Source organism: Electrophorus electricus, chromosome 23, assembly GCF_013358815.1.
Source record: "Electrophorus electricus isolate fEleEle1 chromosome 23, fEleEle1.pri, whole genome shotgun sequence".
Taxonomy (NCBI): Eukaryota; Metazoa; Chordata; class Actinopteri; order Gymnotiformes; family Gymnotidae; genus Electrophorus; species Electrophorus electricus.
The window spans coordinates 11,992,153-12,012,152 of NC_049557.1; the positions used below are offsets into that span (position 1 = coordinate 11,992,153).

Consider the following 20,000-nt stretch of genomic DNA (forward strand, 5'->3'; position numbering starts at 1 on the left):
AATTTGTGATCAGTGATTCGGAATATTTCATGAACTTTTAACTACGTATTCAAGCTCCTACAGAAAACGATCACGTATATTCAACTAAATATGCACAGATAGAAATACGGAAGTGTGCTAAATGTTGGATGTTGTGTCAGATCATAGCTAGAGAAGAGGAACAACTCATCTCAGTCTACTTACCAAGTGTGAGTATGTGTGTTTGTGTGTGTGTCCGTTAAGAGTTTGAACTAGTACCACACAAAATACAGCCCAAGATGAGGTCATCTATGTCTTCATAGAGAGAGATATTTCCAAATGTGGTAATTTTACATGAGTAAACATGTGTATGTGTAGGAGTAAACAAAGCTCAGAACAAAACTATCCCACAGGAAGACAGAAATAATCGAACTCTAATTTAGTTTAAAGAGCTCACAAGTGCCAAGGGTCTGTATAGACTGGATAAATACTAACCACATCATTGGTATGTGATTATTAAATATAGTGAAATAGTAACATAATAATAATAATAATAGTAATAATAATAAATACATTAAATAATACATTCAAATTATATAGTGTCTTTCACAAACCAAAGGATGCTTTATTGTGCATATAAGTATTTAGATCACAACTGCTTCTGACATCATGATTTCAAAGGCTGTTTAACACAGAAGACAATCTGAAGATGACAAGGTCATCATGGACCATTTTATCAACAGTCCCTCTAGCACAAGTGCATCAGAGAAAGTGTTCTACACAAGATCCTCACATGAGGAACAGGAAGTGAGTGTGATTAGTGGCCTGAGCACACTGTAAATAAACATGGTTTAACATTTACAGCATCTATGTAACACTTTGATCCAAAGCAACCTATAGTTCTGACTGAACACAACGTGAGTAATTGAGGGTTAAAGGTTTTGTTTATGGCAAGAGTGGAACCTGACAGTGGTGGGACTTGAACTGGAAACCTTTGGATTACGAGTCCAGTACCTTCACTACTGAGACACCACTGCCCAGTGAACATGTCCAATTATGTCGAGCTCTGACATGGTTAATGCCAAACACAACCTGTCCACATGGCCACCATTTATCTGGAAAACAACTCTGAGTGTCCATGTTTCCAACTGCAGTACCACTTATGTCGATAATCGTAACATGTGTTATGCCTTCAGGGTGTCTATACGCAAAATTTCTGTAAAACGTTATAGTATACCTATAAACTATAGGTTATAGTTTATGTTTGTTATTATAAAATATGTAAAATATTATTTTGGCCCACATCATAAACTGTAACATTTCATACATGGTCATTTTCATACACATAACAGATTGTTATGACAGACTTCTTATCTGTTATCTGTTATAACATATTCTTATAACAGACACTTATAACAGTTACACTAATATGCTTTATGTGAAATACCTCATATGTTAAGGAACAATGATAATTTCAGTATGAACTGCACGCGTATGTATTTGTGAAGGATACGAAGATGTAGTCGTCCATGTATCTCTTTTTCAGGTTCTCCACAATGGCTTCCTCTGTGATTTTGGAGAGCAGGACCATGTCATCCACGCCGCTCTGTTTCACATTCTGACTCTGCCAGTGGTACTTGCTGCCCTACAAGAGGAAGCACCATCAGAGGCTGCGGGATCTCCCTGCTCGTACACGCCGAGGGCAGAGAGTGCATGCCCAGAGTGTGCGACGAGAGTGCGCACTGGGATTGCACTCTGAGACTGCATGCAGAGAGCGAGTGCCAAGAGTGCGTTCTGAGAGAGTGCGCCGAGAGTGCACGCCGAGAGTGTGTGCTGAGGGTGCGCGCTGATTGTGCGCTGAGAGTGCGTGCAGAGAGTGTGCTCCAACAGTGTGTGCCAGGAGTGTGTGCCATGAGTGCACGTTGAGAGTGCACATGGAAAGTGAGTGCTGAGAGTGCATGCTGAGAGTGCCCAATGAGACATGGTTGAAAAACAACTAGAGTGCTGTAATGGGTTCGGAGGACCCGTAAGTGAAGATGAAATACAAAATGTTGACTGCAATGCTATGATATTTCTTGAATTTTGTTTTCACATAGAACGTCTGACCCAATATAGATAGATAGATAAATGCATGGTTGGGTAGTAATCTAAACCCAACTGGCACAAAGTGGATTTGAAAACAGCCCTGAAGCTGCTGATTCTTAGTTACACAGTTGGTCTCACAGTTGCACCACTCCACCCATGCGTAATACCTGACAACCATCTAAATGAGCAATGTGCCCACATTTCTCTGAACAATGCTTAAACCTGTGCAAAAATAGTAACCCGAGGCTCACATAGCTCAGGTGATCTTCAGTCAGCATAGCAGTTCACAGAGAGAGAGAAGCTGCTACCCTCACATATCTCTACACCAGAGACAGCTTTACCACAGTTCAAAGAAACACCTCGCCCCTAACAAATGAGGGCAGTGATGCCCAGCTAGCACCGCAAGTGTGAGCGACCCCTTCACGGTCTCTCACGCTGTCTCTTCAAAAGAGAAACTGAGTGGAAAGCATCAGGAAATAAGATTTTTGTGTTACTAAACTACAGCAGAAAATGACAAATTGTTGTGTGATTGAGGATGCCATGACAACAATGTGTGAGGTGGAGGAAGGCCACCAAGATGGTTCCTCTTTAAACAGCCTGAAGAACCTTCTGTCACAACCAGCCAGCCATAAGTATGTAGAGACAAAATGCTGAACTGAGATGTGCATATGTGTGTGTGTGTGTGTGTGTGTGTGTGTGTGTGTGTGTGTGTGTGTGTGTGTGTGTGTGTGTGTGTGTGTGTAGGGCTTTGTTAATTGACTTCCAGTTTCAAGGCCGCTTATGAAAACAAAAATACCAACAGCGCTGGCAACCACAACCACAGTCGGTCTCTTCTAAGCATGTAGAGCATTTTGTATTTCACATCATTTCAACTAAGAAGAATTATTAACAGGAAGATGTATCTGCATACTTTATATGCTAAACAAAATAATTTGCATATATATATATATATATATATACAGCTCTGAAAAAAAATAAGACACCACTCCAATGTTTTCTTAAATCAGCATCTCCACATGTACAGCAGCCATTCCATTCAAGTGTTTGTTGAATTCCTTCACAGACACAAAAACCACTGCTGCTGTCATCACTATTCTCTTGTTACTGAACTAGCTGGATGGGAATGGCAGTGCCAGGACTACCCAAAAAGTAAGTGTAGTCAAACTACAGCTACAGACCATGCCAAGAGTTGGGAAGAAAGGTTCTTAATGAGGAAAAGAAGGGTTCAATTGTGAGCATCAGGTTGCTTCTATCTTGAAAATTTCAAAAACTACAGTTCATAATAATGAGGTCAAGCATCAAACTCATGGGACAACACCAGCTACAGACTGGCAGAGGTCAAAAACAACTCTACCGACCGTGATGATCACCACCTCATTCGAATGTCACTTAACATAATGTCACCGTAAGATGACGTCAAGTGACCTACAAAAATAATGGCATGCAGCAGCTGGGGTGAATTGCACAGCGAGGACAGTTTTAAACAGGCTTCTGGAGGCAGGGCTGAAGTCGTGCAAAACTAGAAAAAAGCCCTTCATCAATGAGAAGAAAAGAAGAGCCAGACTGAAGTTTGTGAAAGACCATAAGGATTGGACCACAGAGGACTGGAGTAAGGTCATCTTCTCTGATGAGTACAATTTTTAGCTTTGTCCAACACCTAGTTGTGTAATGGTTAGACAGAGACCTGGAGAGGCCTACAAGCCAGAGTGTCTCGCACTCACTGTGAAATCTGGTGCAGGATCGGTGATGATCTGGGGATATTTCAGCAAGGCTAGAATCAGGCAGATTTGTCTTTGTGAAGTACACATGAATCAAGCCACTTACAAAACTGTGCTGGAAGAAAACTTGCTTCCTTCTGCTCTGACAATGTTCCCCAACTCTGATGATTGTTTTCTTTCAACAGGACAATGCTCCATGTCACACAGCCAGGTCAATCAAAGTGTGGATGAGGGACCACCAGATCAAGACCCTATCATGGCCAGCCCAATCTCCAGACCTGAACCCCATTGAAAAACTGTGGAATGTGATCAAGAGGAAGATGGATAGTCACAAGCCATCCAACAAAGCCGAGCTCCTGGAATTTCTGTGCCAGGAGTGGTGTAAAGTTATCCAACAGCAATGTGAAAGACTGGTGGAAAGCATGCCAAGACGCATGATAGCTGTGATTAAAAATCAGGGTTATTCCACCAAATATTGATTCTTGACTCATCCTAAGTTGAAATATTAGTACTGTGTTGTTATAAATGAATATGAGCTTGCTTTCTTTGTATTATTTTTGGTCTGAAATTTCTGTAACTGTTTTTTTTTTACAGTTTAGTCAACCATTAGTCATTTTCACACAAAAAAACATGCTCTAAAATACAATATTTTTATCTGGAATTTGGAAGAAATGTTGCCAGTAGTTTATAGAATAAAACAAAACTGCTCAGCCTGGTCAAACACATACCCATAAATTGTAAAACTAGAGAAACTGATGATTTTGTAGTGGTCTCTATTTTTTCTGGAGGTGTGTATATATATTTATATATAAAAATAATATTTTTTTATATTTTATATTTTTTATATATATATATTTATATTTTATATTTATATATATATATATATATAATATTTTTTTATATTTTATATATATATATATATATATTTTTTTTTAAATATATTTTATATATATATATATATATATATTATATATATATATATATATATATATATATATATATATATATATATATATATATATATATTTTAGATATTCAGTGCAGAGCAGTGAGATATTGGAGACACGCTGTGTTCTGTAAGTACTCTTAAACTGGACTGGCTGTGATTATCCCTACAGGAAACAGCAGCCTGTTCCCTAGCTAGCAGCACCAGATGCTGTCAGCATGCGGCCAGTGTAGTCAGCTGCAGTACAGCTGTGCTTTCACATTGTCTGCTTTCCACTGGAAGGTGGGGGTCCATGAGATGACCCCTCCACCCACCCACAGCTCTAGGGACCAGAGAGGGGCACGGGCAGTGGGGTGTGAAAACTGTCATGGAGAATTTGGAATATATGTGTGAAGTTGCCTACGATGGAGGAGTTCACGACAAAGTCATTCTACCAAGCTTCAGTTATTACAACTCTATTTAGACTGTGTATGATCACACTCATAAGGTGGAAGATTGTTACCCCGACAATAATGCTAAACACCATGTGAAAATAGTGAGTGTGTTTCTCTTTTTCTTGCTTACCTGTGTACTGTCCTGTTTTGTCCCTGGTTCTGGGTTCTGCTCCACTGGAAAGCTTTTCTTAGCTTTTTGGACTTGGACTGTGACCTTGTTTCTGTGTTTGACTGCCCTGTACGTTTCTGGTGTATGCGTGCTGGTTATGGACACGCCTCGCTAATGACCACAGCACTGACTTATCCCGCTATTGATAAACCAAACAGTCCATTCACACCATCTGGGTGGTGTTACAGTTAAGCCGTAAACTCAGCATTACTGAACGTTCGTCTATGTATGTTCCATCCTTGGCCAAACATGAGCACCTTTTTCACCCCTAGTGCAACCTGAGGTAAAGATGATTTTCGTTGTTTTCCTGGTGTAGGAAGAGGCTTCTGATCTATAAACTTCTTGCCATTGTGGTTTTAAATTCCTGCAATATGATTCAAAGTGTAGACGGAGAGACGTCAGCTTGGACATGACTGATCTGAACAAACGCGGGACTGCACACTTCTACGGCACGAGATGTGGAAGCAAGAAATATTTAAACGAGGAAATGAGGCTCAGAAAAATGCAAGCAAATTAAATTTAGATTCAAAAAAGTACATGTGAATTGAAAATATGAGTATGGTTATTTGACTTATTAGAATGAAATGTTAAGAGCGGAAATAATGAAACGATTAAAGCATGACCTGAAAACTGCAGTGGTGTATTATTAAATGATCTGAATGACTTGGTTTTTATGTAGTACTCTCTCAGGGGTGATCTGTGGTGTGCAGCACCTGAGACTCAGTTCTCTAGCTGTTAAACGTACAAGGCGAGCGGGAAACACGCAAACCTCCAACCCTCACAGACAGCAGAGGCGTCATGGGCACAACTTGATGACTGACATTTAGAGGCGAGAGACGGAAGTAACAAATATCGCTCGAGTACAACGCTAAATCAGTTAGCGTTGTAATTTCAGTTAGAATAAAAACGACTAATGTTAAACGATAAATAAGGTGAGTAATAGCAATCATTAATGTTAAATGATAAATGAAGCCAGTTATAAAAACGTCTTGAGTTCAGTGATAATTGACACGAGACACTACATTTGACACGTGCGTTTTAATAATCATTATTTTCATCAAATATTTATTTCCAACTTCTTTCAACACCCCTTGGTGACGTATAATAAAACGAGCCATTAGATTTTTTTAAACAATATATATCAAATCAAGGTCAAAATTGACCAAATAACAGTTGATTTTATCAAATCAAATTGCTAGTTATCACTCAATTTTCGGATCACGTGCATTTTCATTGACTGATTTTAATTCACGTGCACTGTTAATACGCGGGCTTTTGGTGCCTCCTCACAGCTGCAACGAACAGAAACGTATATAAATGAGAGCGAATCTGGCCTGGTTTTGAGCCCCTGTTCATGTACGTGTTGTGTATATGAGAGAAAAAAAGAGTTTGTCATTTATGTGAAACGCAACGCCCTGAGCAGGGTCTGTTCAACAAATGTGATTCAAAACAGGAAGATACAGTCAAGTACGATCTCATACGTGTGAACTTGGCGAGCACAGAGCAGATCAAAGATGTGTACACAGGCAGGTCTGTGCCAGTCCAGTGGTACCTGTAATATTTACTAGAAGATACGATGCCAACTGCACTTGTGCTGTTAAATATGCTTACATCCTGTCAACAGGCAATCCAAGAGAAAACTGCGTGCGTGCGTGTGTGTGCCTGCGTGCGTGCGTGTGTGTGTGTGTAAAAACGTCTTGGGACTGAGGCTTGTTAATGAATGAATCAGGGATATACAGTCATTCAAAAACAATGCACATTTTTAAACACTGCTGTGCACTGGTATATTGTCTTGTATTTTACTGGCATATTGTCTTGTATTTTACTGGTATACCGTCTTGTATTTTACTGGTATATTGTCTTGTATTTTACTGGTATACCGTCTTGTATTTTACTGGTATATTGTCTTGTTTCATGGTATATTTTACAGTGTTAAAAGTAAACGATCGCCACCTAGTCCAGTCTTACTGTTTTAATGAACATTATACTTACAGCGGTGTGGAAGTGTTTGCCTCTTCCTGTTATCTTTTTTTTTTTTTTACATGTTTATCACACTGAAATGTTTCAGATCATGAAACAAATGTAAATATTATACAAAGATAACACAAGTAAAGACAAAATGCAGTTTTTAAATGAAGGTTTTTATTATTAAGGGCAAAAAAATCCAAACCTACATGACCATGTGTGAAAAAGTGATCTTTGGAAAGCTGAGTTCAATTTGTCTAGCCACACCCAGCCAGATTACTGCCACACCAGTTCTCAATCAAGAAATCACTTAAATAGGACCTGCCTGACAAAGTGAAGTAGACCAAAAGATCCTCAAAAGCTAGACAGCATGCGGGGATACAAAGAAATTCAGGAACAAATGAGATACAAAGTAACTGAGATCTATCAGTCTAGAAAAGGTTATAAAGCCATTTCTAAAGCTTTGGGACTCCAGCGAACAACAGCGAGAGCCATTATCCACAAATGGCAAAAACATAAAACAGTAGTGAACCTTCCCAGGAGTGGCCGACCAAAATTACCCCAAGAGCACAGCAAAACCTCAACCAAGAGGTCACAAAAGACCCCACAACAACATCCAAAGAACTGCAGACCTCACTTGCCTCAGTGAAGGTCAGTGTTCATGACTCCACCATAAGAAAGAGACTGGGCAAAAATGGCCTGCATGGCAGAGTTCCAAGACGAAAACCACTGCTGAGCAAAAAGAACATAAAGGTTCCTCTCAGTTTTGCCAGAAAACATCTTGATGATCCACAAGACATTTGGAAAAACACTCTGTGGACTGACGAGACAAAAGTTGAACTTTTTAGAAGATGTATGTCCCATTATATCTGGCGTAAAACTAACACAGCATTTCAGAAAAGGAACATCATACCAACAGTAAAATATGGTGTTGGTAGTGTGATGGTCTGGGGCTGTTTTGCTGCTTCAGGACCTGGAAGACTTGCTGTGGTAAATGGAACCATGAATTCTGCTGTCTACCAAACAATCCTGAAGGAGAATGTCCAGCCATCTGTTCTTGACCTCAAGCTGAAGCGCACTTGGGTTCTGCAGCAGGACAATGATCCAAAACACACCAGCAAGTCCACCTCTGAATGGCTTAAGAAAAACAAAATGAAGACTTTGGAGTGGCCTAGTCAAAGTCCTGACCTGCATCCAATTGAGATTCTGTGGCATGACCTTAAAAAGGTAGTTCATGCTCGAAAACCCTCCAATGTGGCTGAATTGCAAGGATTCTGCAAAGATGAGTGAGCCAAAAGTCCTCCACAGCGCTGTAAAAGACTCATTGCCAGTTATCGCAAACACTTGATTGCAGTTGTTGCTGCTAAGGGTGTCCCAACCAGTTATTAGGTTTAGGGGGCAATCACTTTTCAGACAGGGCCATGTAGGTTTGGATTTTTATATATATATTTTTGCTCTTAATAATAAAAACCTTCATTTAAAAACTGCATTTTGTCTTTACTTGTGTTATCTTTGTCTAATATTTACATTTGTTTCATGATCTGAAACATTTAAGTGTACAAAAAAATAAGATATCAGAAAGGGGGCAAACACTTTATCACATCACTATCATAGGCTGCCAGTAAGAGAGCTCCACATGTGTAGATTTTGGGCACAAGAACCACAAAGATCTGCCCTGGTCCTGGAGGGTCAATCAAGCTGACTCAGTTGTGGTAGTCAGCAGGTTTAGGAGGTGTTGTAGGAATGATACAAGCTTTAGGTCAGCATTTTCACCAGAATGGCATTAGTGTGAGGATGAACCTCAGTTGCGAGAGTAGAGTGGCGAGGGGGAGGCATATACAGTGGGGTAGTAGATCAGGCAGGTTGTGCCAGAGAGTGTTGATGCGTTCTTCATGCATTCTGTCACGAGGATGGAACTCACCGACACACACAGGAGAGTAAATGCTTACTCCGGCCTAGACTCTCAAATCTGTTCCCCAGATCCAGTCCTGATGTTTCTAATCACCTGTCGCCATTTCAATGCCTGCAGCTGATTAGCCGTTGGGTCGCCATCCCTTAATAGCTTGGCAAAGGAACGGTAGACTGAGAACTAAGTATCCCTGAAGAAAAACTATGTAGAAAATGACTATCACAGTCCTTGACATAATAAAATCTCAATGCTGGTTGCTAGGGACTACCAGTGAGATGTGTTACATTCTAGGGAGGAGGTTTCAGGTGTGCGGGCTATGGTGACGTGCACAAGCTTGAGGTAATAAAATGATATTGACAGGCCTCTAGGGGCCTCAGTCGAAGGGAGAGCCTTGGTTCAAGAACGGGACAGCCCGGCCACGCACCGGAAGAATCAATATGGACATCACAGGAAGAACCAATATGGGCAGCCAGTGATATAGAATATGATCGCCTTTTAAAAAGTAGAAGTAGTCCAGGATTAACCTAATGGTACCAAGAACTGGTTGGTGTAAGTGTTAAATATAAGATTTTCATACACTGACTAATGTGTGGTTTGGAGAACAAAAGTAGAGCCTGGCCAAGTTTTATGAAAAAATAAAAATGGTTATGAAGAAAATGTATAAAGGTGTGCCCACCTGAGACTGTTAGACATTCTCCAGACAATGCCTCGTTTGTAACATTGAGCTCAGAATAAAGATGGAACCAGCTCTTCTCTTCAATTAATTCCAGAGTCTGCATCTTTATTTCTATTTAGTGTATATTGAATAAACAGTCTTGAATTTTGGAAGATCTAGGAACGACACACTCCTGATGTTCTGCGGAAGTTTCAAGACAATCAACCACAGGTCCCTCTGACACACATATCTGTTTCCCTCTACATACAAAAGTTGCAATGTTGCGAAAATCCCTTTTGAACCTCATGGCACCACAAGCTGTGCACACATCCTCAAACTACGCCTCATCTTTCTGTTCTGCAACAGTTCACAGCCCAACCCAAACCGAACATGTAACCTCAAACATGCCCAAATGTACCCCCCCCTCACCTCAAATCTTTCCTGTGCACCTTGTGCTCAGATCCTGGCAGAGCGCCTTCACTTACAAATCAACACGTTTTGAATTCTAAAATGCTACAAAGTGAACGTTTGTCAGTAGCATACTCGCTGTGGCCTGAGTTTCGTCTGAACAACCGTACAAACAAAAAACGACTCCTGCCAGTGTCAGTGTCTAGTGGAGTGTGTCTATTTGGAAGACACACACACACAAGAGGAGTCCCTTGCTCCACAAACTTAACCACCTCAGTAAGACCAGCTCACAAACAGGCATGAAGTGATCTTTTACAGATATTATAGCTGACACAAGCATCAAACTGAATCATTGACCTATAGTGGTTGGCTACCACTCGGGACCGAAAGGTTTTTACAGACACCTCATGTGAAAAAAAACAGAAAAGAAATATCATTTATTTTCCTTTTATGGAGCTGTAGTCACATGGTCCACCACTTCTACAGTCCAGAATCGTAATGCTTCTGTTTTCTCATCAATCACTTCCTTATACCATTCAAGAAGAATGTGACAAACTTAAGTATTATTTTGTGAGAGCCGTGTTCATCATATCCTACTCTACCGAAAACCTGACACAACATGATGGCAAATGGATGTTTTTGAATAAATTAACCTCAGATCCTCTTTGATATCTGCATTCAGCTCTGACTACAACCAGAACCCCACAAGATGAATCACAGGCAACCCGATCACCTTGGGACTGCTTTGAAAACTCCCAGACGACGTGGACAGATGTAGCTTAATACATGAGCAGCAGAAACGAGGCACAGTACTGCAGGACCGTCTCAGACCCTCAAATGGAGCAGCGGTGAAACATTCCGAGTTGTCGGGATATATTTACCATTGTGCCGGGCCTGAGGCTGTCCTCTTCAGGGTGTCTTCCTGCTCTCAGTCGTCCGCCCAGTGGTCAAAACAACGTTTGTGTGTGCGTGTCCGAGCCAGTACGTGGTCCCTCAGCACGTCTCCATCACCAACGGTCCCGGTCCAGCGTCTGGCTGCAGTGCTGCCGTAACTAACACTCTGAGCGCACCATTAACTTCCTCATCCACCCACAGACTATATTGCATGTAAAAAGAAACGCTTTTTTCTGTGATACATGGAGGCACACACCCATCTAACAAGTGTGACACATTTGTGATTACTACATGAAACAGACGCGAAGTAGAGCGATCTCTACGGAGACCTGAGGACCTGAGCACGACCAGACACTGTGCTTTTATCCAGGACTTAATTAATTCCCAGGAAAATGGAAAACAAAATGCCATCGAAGTTCGGATGACTAGAATAAAGAAAGAGGAAAGGCAATAGCAGAAGCTGCAGCGTCCTGACATGCGCAGCCGACGTGAGAACGGAGGGCAGACAGGAGAATCTTCTCAACCGCCGTCTGTAACCACCCCTGCTCCGTGTACGATAAACCTGTGGACTCGCTACGTGGTCATGACTGAAAGTTATTTCTCAGTTGATACTTTGCATCTTGATATGTACACCTTTACACAGCACAGTGGTCTTGTAATCGGAAGGTTGCTGGTTCAAGCGCCACCACTGCCAGGTTTCCACTGTTGGGCCTCTGAGCAAGACCCTTAACCCTCAATGGCTCAACTTGTACTCTTATATCATTGTAAGTCGCTTTGGATAAAAGCATCAGATAAATGTAAAACTGATCAATATTGTTAAGACAATGTCTGACAACAAAAACTGAATAGTGTATTAAAAGACCAGAGAGGCAGCTGTTCCAGGGAAGAGTTCCTAAATTAAACTGATGTCATGGCCTGTTTGTATTCATTACAGTGAGTGATTAAATTGGGTGGGTCTTACTTCTCTCCATTCAGATGGTCCTTACAAATCAAATACACGTTAAAACACGTAAAAGAAAATCGGCATAATATTTTCATGGTCATAGAATAAGTGCTTTATCAGTTACAATAAAAACCCACTACTGCATTAGACACTTTTCAGTAGTTCAGGACTCAGTCTGTATTTCAGTCTGTAAAGATGCAGAAATCAGTTGTAAAGTGTGATGTCTTTTTATAATCTGCTACGATTTAGACACTGTGTAGTGTACCCAAGCCTAGGTGATAGATTTATGTCAAATGATTTAGTCACATGCATGTTGTACACATATATCGCAAAAACCAAACCCGAGCCCCAACCTTCAGAGCATCACTAACGTTTTAGGTCTTGCCACGTAAAGGGTTGGGCGTAAGATACCTCACGCATAGACGCAGTCTGACCAGTCTGCGTGTGTAGGATACAAGATTGACTAATTATGGCACATGAGAAAGCTCGACATATAAACACTGGTCAAAGCAATTCAATAACAGCTGTACAGTGCATGACGGTAGTAGGAAGCGCGTGTTAACATGAACGGAAAGCAACATTCCGGACATTTTAGGCGTTAGAAATCCCGGCCGGATACATTTTTTAAGTCCAGAAAGAAGACATGTCCAGGAAAAAGAAGATATACTGGATTATATAAAATGATACATACTTTGATGTCAGCTAGATCAGAACATCTTCAGAACATGCAAAATGGACTTCAACCACCAAAACGTGTCATATTTCATCCAAAAATGGATAATGCTGCCGGAACTACAACACAACTACAACACAATAATAACACAACTATAACATAACACAACTATAACATAACACAACTGTAACATGTTTTTTATCACGCAAGTCTTCTTTATCACTCAGTGTACAATGAACTTCAAAACACAGCCAGTATGTAACACTGATAAATACACAGTGTTTACATTCCCTCTACGTTTACATCCACAAAAATGATCTATTGTCTTACCTCTCACAATAGATAGAACTGTGTTAAATTTACAGTACACTGTAAAGGAATGAATGTTTTACTGTATCAGAAACCCAAAATAACAATATTTACTATAATATATAAAACAATAGATGATAAAGAAAATTACTAAAGCCACAGTATTCTTCATGGGTTTACTGGATTTGAACATTTGTTCTCACAGTGCAACATACTGTAGTTTAGAAAATAAAAATATATACAATCAATAACAAATACAGAAGTGTAATACCCAGTCAGTATTTTCACTATATACAGTAACTACAGATGTCTGTTGGCCTGCTCCACCCATCCTGTCCACTGCATTTGGCCACATATTTTCATCAACATCACACTGAATATAAGGTAACAGGGCACAAACACCTGGGCAGGTTGTTAGTTGAAATGATGGCCAGGTATTTCAGCAGGTGTTTCAAATTTCTTCAGTGATGACATCTATATTTTCACCATATGCTTGTGCATTTCAATGTCTGGCCATTTTCTATCGATAACAAGGCAGCAAACAGAAAATGGAATAAACTGAACAAATGTTCTGCTAAAATCACAATATCTGTTTTATGTATTTCATGTATATATTTTATTATTTGTCTGTCAAAATGCAACATATTTCCACCCACAGTGACCAGACTTTGGTTGGGTTGTGAACTGAAAGTTCCGTTTTGATCAATCTAAATGTCTGCAAACTTTGCTGTAGTTGTACAGACATTTGCTGGTGGTGAACACTGAGAGATTCATGAATTTTGGAAGAAGTTGTGAATAAATGTCTATGTAGGTGTCGTGGCCGCAAGTCTGCATAGATTTGGCCACATAGCACATATTAACTACATTATAAGAACTTGTAAGGAAATTCAGGATGACAATGAAGACAGAACACATGGGGTGTATTTCTTATGTTCACGATGCATCGTGTTTTTATTCACTGTATTATTTTCATTTTAGATGATCTAAATAAAATTCAGAGACATGTAGGTTTATTACAGTACACAATGTTATTTCAAAAGCAGTTGAAAACAATGACAACAACCAAAGGTTTTGTTAGACATACACTGGTTTGGCTGTGTCTATCATTATAAATCACCACACTTCAAGTGTAACGTTACGTATGAAAAAAAAAAGTTTAAAAAAATCACAACAAAAATAACGTTGTTTTGAATCTACCCAAACTTGATTTGGCTATGAAGTTTTCCCCCACGAAAATTCAATAGATAACTTAGAATGCAGTTTTCCTTCTCATTCTTACCACAAATGTGTTGTGACTAAAATAAATGTACGAATCTTGAGCTTAAAAGACAGAAATAGCACCATTCAAAGCACCATAGACTGACCATGGAAACTCATCAAAATTCAAAAAACAAAGTGGATTACAAAGTTTGAGAACATGCCAAAGCTGACCAATGAAATGCCAGAAAGGGTGAGTGACACTGTCATGAGCCAGGGAACCTACCGTTAAAAGAAGATTTAGACCAATTCTGCTGTACATACAGAAACAGTGTAAATTAGCCCACAGGGTCTTAAAGCTGTAACCAGTAACTTTCCAAACAGCACCTTGGCCGTCACAGGACAAGACCAGGACATGGCACTGGACACAGGAGGCAGGTTGTTCGTTTTGCGGGACAACACTCAGGTGATTTCATATCAGTACATTAAAGCCTGACTGCACAACATTTACTCATAATGATGTGTGACGGCGTGCTTGCAGTGCATGTTGGGAATGCGCCTGTGCCACTTGCCTTGCTGGAATTAGGTAGACTAAACTACAGTCTCGCTGGACTGTAGGACTAAACGCAAAAGATCTTCCCGTGGGCTCAACTTCTTCTTCTGTGACTAAACAGGGCCAGATCAGGGAGGGTGATGTTTACGTTAGAAAGGCTATACAGCATCAAAAAGAACCTAACAGACCACAACAACACAGTTCATGAAGATTACCACACTGCAATATCTTCAAGGCTGTAATTATATATGCTAATATATATGATGATAAAATTTCCTTTAAAAGAAAGAAATTAAATAGTTTTCACTTGTCAGATTTTGACATGATAAGGTAGGACATGGTCTTATCACAGACAGCAAGCTTTCTCAAAGATTTAGAACCCAAACAAAAGGTATCTTAATGGTGAGAAACTGATTGCCTGTTGTTCAGTGGAGCACTGGTTCAGAGGAAGGACACAGCATCCTACAGCTCAGCGCTCTACCAGCTATGACCCGGTCATGAACTGTCTTAAACTCCCCGTGCATCTTCCCCGCTCGAGCACAGCGGGCTGCATAGCTCCTGTCGCTCAGATGTTCGGCAGGACGGCAGTCCCCTGCCCCCAGACCGCAACGTTTACTGGAGCAGGAGTGACACGCCGTCGGAAAGACATCCGCGGTCACTGATGAGGATGCACAGCGTGGCTAGACTGTGTTCACATGAACGTGCACTGATGTCCAGTACTGATCTGAGCTGTCGCCATCATCTTTGGTTTTTGCATAAGACCCTTTTCCTGTATATTATACAAATATAACAATAACAATTACATTGTTGGACGTGAGACCCAATTGCCACTGAGATGTACATTTTTGTAGCGTGTATCTTTACTTATGTGCACGCATGCTTGGGAGTAATCTGACGGTGTTGTACGTGTTTGAATTTGGCATGTTTTTTTCCATCGAGACAAAACGATAGCACACGTTAATGTGTTCTGTGATAAAACCCACGTTCCTTGGATCTTGATTCTCATCTTAGAAGCGGCTGCAGAAATGTCGCGCTCACACACGGCCTGGTGCGTGGCTGCTGAGCTACAGGGGAGAAGCTCTAATCTGTGCGGTGCGGTGCGTCCCGGGTCTGGGATTGAGGTTTGAGGGATTATGGTGTGCAGTAATGGCAGATACCAGATTAGCACCACGTCAGGGACATCTTACGAAAGATAGCAGCCATGTCAGAACAGCTGAACAACTGGAGTGAGACAGCAGCCCAGTCCACCATCCTCTAAAGAGTGAGAGAAGGACAAACACGGAGAGAGCTAGCAGGGGGCGGAGAGAGGGGCGGAGAGAGGGGCCGGGGGAGGGGCCGGTGTAGAGGTCAGTGTCCTTGGCAGGTCTTGCAGCACATCTGTCGGAAATACGGGCGGCTGCAGAACTGGAACCTGAGCACCAGGGGGCAGTATGCCACTGTGTTCACATCTTTGCACTCTAGTGGAAATGAATAACAACAAAGATGCAACAAAACAAATAGAACAAAAACAGGTTGACAAAAGTATCAACTTTCAACTATTTTTAGAATAGACAACACGAATGATTGACAAATCTAATAACATTGAGGATACTGCAGTTGGACGGGGAGTTTAATGTTTAATAGTGGATTTCAGAATAGTAAGCAAATTTTTAAACATTTCTTCACTGAATATATTGAAATCACCCGCACCCTCCAACGCGCATGCGCACCCACCACACACACACACACACACACACACACACACACAGATTCTGTCCTGGACTGTCCTCAGCCCAGTGATCTCCTGTACTGAGATACTCGTTATCTTTCCTCAGGGCTGACTTGAATCAGCTGTGTAGAAGCATTTGACGTCTCACCCTCGGGGTTATCCGTGGGGCCACTGAGGTCACACTTGCTCCTGCACTGTTGCACTGAGGCGGGCCGAGGCATTTCTGGGCACTCATTGGACGGATGGCCTGCGTGTGTCACACACTGTACCAAACGCATCTGCTGGCCCACACCACACTTAGATGAGCACTAGGAGAGAATGCACACACACACACACACACACACACACACACACACAAACACACACAAACACACACACATACACACACACAGATTAGTGTACCTACCACCCAGACACACAGACACACACACACAGATTAGTGTACCTACCACCCAGACACACAGACACACACACACAGATTAGTGTACCTACCACCCAGACACACAGACACACACACACAGATTAGTGTACCTACCACCCAGACACACAGACAAACACACACACAGATTAGTGTACCTACCACCCAGACACACAGACACAGATTAGTGTACCTACCACCCAGACACACAGACACACACACAGATTAGTGTACCTACCACCCAGACACACAGACACACACACACAGATTAGTGTACCTACCACCCAGACACACACATACACACACACAGATTAGTGTACCTACCACCCAGACACACAGACACACACACACACAGATTGGTATACCCACGACACAGACACACACGCTCACACATGCGCACACACACACACACACACACACACACACACACACACACACACACACACACACACACTCCCATATACATAAACATATGCATAAGGAAGAAACCTTGAACTGAGACGTTGAAGCCCATGAAACACCTTTCAGTGAGATGTGACTAATCTTTCAGGACTGAGTGTGAGGTGTCATTGGTCTTTCAGGTGTGAGTGTGAGGTGTGACTAATCTTTCAGGTGTGAGTGTGAGGTTTGACTAATCTTTCAGGTGCGAGTGTAACGTGTGACTAGTCTTTCAGGTGTGAGTGTGAGGTGTGGCTGGTCTTTCAGGTGTGAGTTCAGACACTCCCTGGCTGTAGGGGCGCCCAGCCATGCGCTCACCTCACCCCAGGGCCCAGAGACCCACTGCGGTGGGGGGCACCGCTGAAGGTTACAGCGCATCCTGGTGGTGGGACGTCCCTGCTTCGGACACTCGGATTCGCCCAGAGTGTCCGCACCCTCCCCGCTGCGACACAGGACCACCCTCTGCCTGTAGCCAGGACCACAGCTGGGGGTGCACTAGAGAAAACAAAAGAGCAAAGAAAGAGAAGTAATGAGACAGGTATACAGAGAAGGAGTGAGACAGGGAGACAGACATGATTTACAAAAAGGACATAACGTTTATTTTCATGACAAAATCGTTTAAATCTTTGGCGGTCGATCTATCGTGGTCTACATTAATGTCTACATTTGCACATGTGTGCTGGGATTGACGGCCATGGGACTGGCACGGCCATACCTCGGACCAGTCCAGAGCGTGCCACTCTGGAGGGCAGCTGTGACCGTTGCAGGCCTCAGTGACGGGCGGGCGCACGGACGCCACACACGTGGAGTCATCCTGAACTCTCCCCTCCGTGGAGGAGAACTTGCGCTTACACAGAACCTCCCGTGTACGGACCCCCCCACTACAGCTCCTGCTGCACTCGGACCACTCACTGACCCACCAGCTGAGAGGCGGGGGAGAGAGAGATGGAGAGAGAGAGGGAGAGAGTATTCATTATGGCAATAACCCTAATGCTTCCACACAATATAATACGATGTCTGAGGTTTAAGTGCTTGTGAAGATCAGATTCCATCACAACAGTGTCAGATCACGTGTTATGACCTTTAGATCTGATGTGTTATTACACCCCACATGCTCAAAATATGGAGCTTCTACACATCTGTGACCTCTGGTGACCTTTCCTCACTCTGAATCTGTAAGTCCTGGAGGGTTCTTATAGTTTATTGTTCTCTCGACTTTCACAGCCAGCAAATGAACAAAAAAACTCACTGAATCAAGAACAAACATTCACATATGTGTGTGTTCCTGTTGCAGGGCAGGGGACACACACCCATACTCACATATTCACACGCGCACACACTCACGTGGGAGGACAGGGTTCAGTATTGCAGGGGTGCTTCTTCTCCTTGGGTTTGCTGCTCTTGTCACAGAAGTGGTTGTAGACCACAGAGTGGTCAGCTTGTTTCTTACACACGACGTGCTGGACCTGAACCCCTGAAACACACACCAGACACGTTACACACACTAGACACGTTACACACATCAGACACGTTACACACACCAGACACGTTACACATAAGAGACACGTTACACACACCAGACACGTCACACACACCAGACACGTTACACATAAGAGACACGTTACACACACCAGACACGTTACACACATCAGACACGTTACACACACCAGACACGTTACACACACCAGACACGTTACACAGACCAGACACGTTACACACATCAGACACGTTACACACACCAGACACATTACACATAAGAGACACATTACACACACCAGACACGTTACACACATCAGACACGTTACACACACCAGACACATTACACAGACCAGACACGTTACACATAAGAGACACGTTACACACATGAGACACGTTACACACACCAGACACGTTACACATAAGAGACACGTTACACACACCAGACACGTTACACATAAGAGACACGTTACACACACCAGACACGTTACACATAAGAGACACGTTACACACACCAGACATGTTACACACATCAGACACGTTACACACACCAGACACGTTACACATAAGAGACACGTTACACACATCAGACACGTTACACACACTAGACTCGTTAAACATAAGAGACACGTTACACACACCAGACACGTTACACACATCAGACACATTACACACACCAGACACGTTACACACATCAGACACATTACACACATCAGACACGTTAAACATAAGAGACACGTTACACATAAGAGACACGTTACACATAAGAGACACATTACACACACCAGACACGTTACACACACCAGACACGTTACACATAAGAGACACGTTACACACACCAGACACGTTACACACACCAGACACATTACACACATCAGACACGTTACACATAAGAGACACGTTACACACATCAGACACGTTACACATAAGAGACACGTTACACACATCAGACACGTTACACATAAGACACATTACACACATCAGACACGTTACACACACCAGACACGTTACACACATCAGACACGTTACACCTAAGAGACACGTTACACACATCAGACACGTTACACATAAGAGACACGTTACACACATCAGACACGTTACACATAAGAGACACGTTACACACACCAGACACGTTACACATCCC

The 20,000-nt window shown here is 42.1% G+C and overlaps 2 protein-coding genes across 6 annotated transcripts in view; both read right to left on the reverse strand.

Annotated features, from left to right (window-relative positions):
• The window catches only part of myo1f (myosin IF), a 29,745-nt gene extending 17,710 nt beyond the window's left edge, over positions 1-12,035 (reverse strand). The window contains exons 1-2 of the mRNA XM_027032536.2: positions 11,129-12,035; positions 1,472-1,603 (exon numbers count right to left, since the gene is read on the reverse strand). Of these exons, the coding sequence (XP_026888337.2) occupies positions 1,472-1,603; positions 11,129-11,131 (135 nt within the window). The 5' untranslated portion in view covers positions 11,132-12,035. The remainder of the gene's footprint in view (positions 1-1,471; positions 1,604-11,128) is intronic.
• A 1,950-nt stretch (positions 12,036-13,985) lies between these two features.
• adamts10 (ADAM metallopeptidase with thrombospondin type 1 motif, 10) overlaps positions 13,986-20,000 on the reverse strand; it is a 51,476-nt gene continuing 45,461 nt past the window's right edge. For 2 of the 5 annotated variants that reach the window (XM_035522177.1, XM_035522178.1), the window contains exons 21-25: positions 18,725-18,854; positions 18,096-18,303; positions 17,699-17,875; positions 16,673-16,832; positions 13,986-16,273 (exon numbers count right to left, since the gene is read on the reverse strand). In XM_035522177.1, coding sequence (XP_035378070.1) covers positions 16,164-16,273; positions 16,673-16,832; positions 17,699-17,875; positions 18,096-18,303; positions 18,725-18,854 — 785 coding nt within the window. In that variant the 3' untranslated portion in view covers positions 13,986-16,163. The other 3 variants (XM_035522179.1, XM_035522180.1, XM_035522181.1) reach the window with 3 other exon arrangements.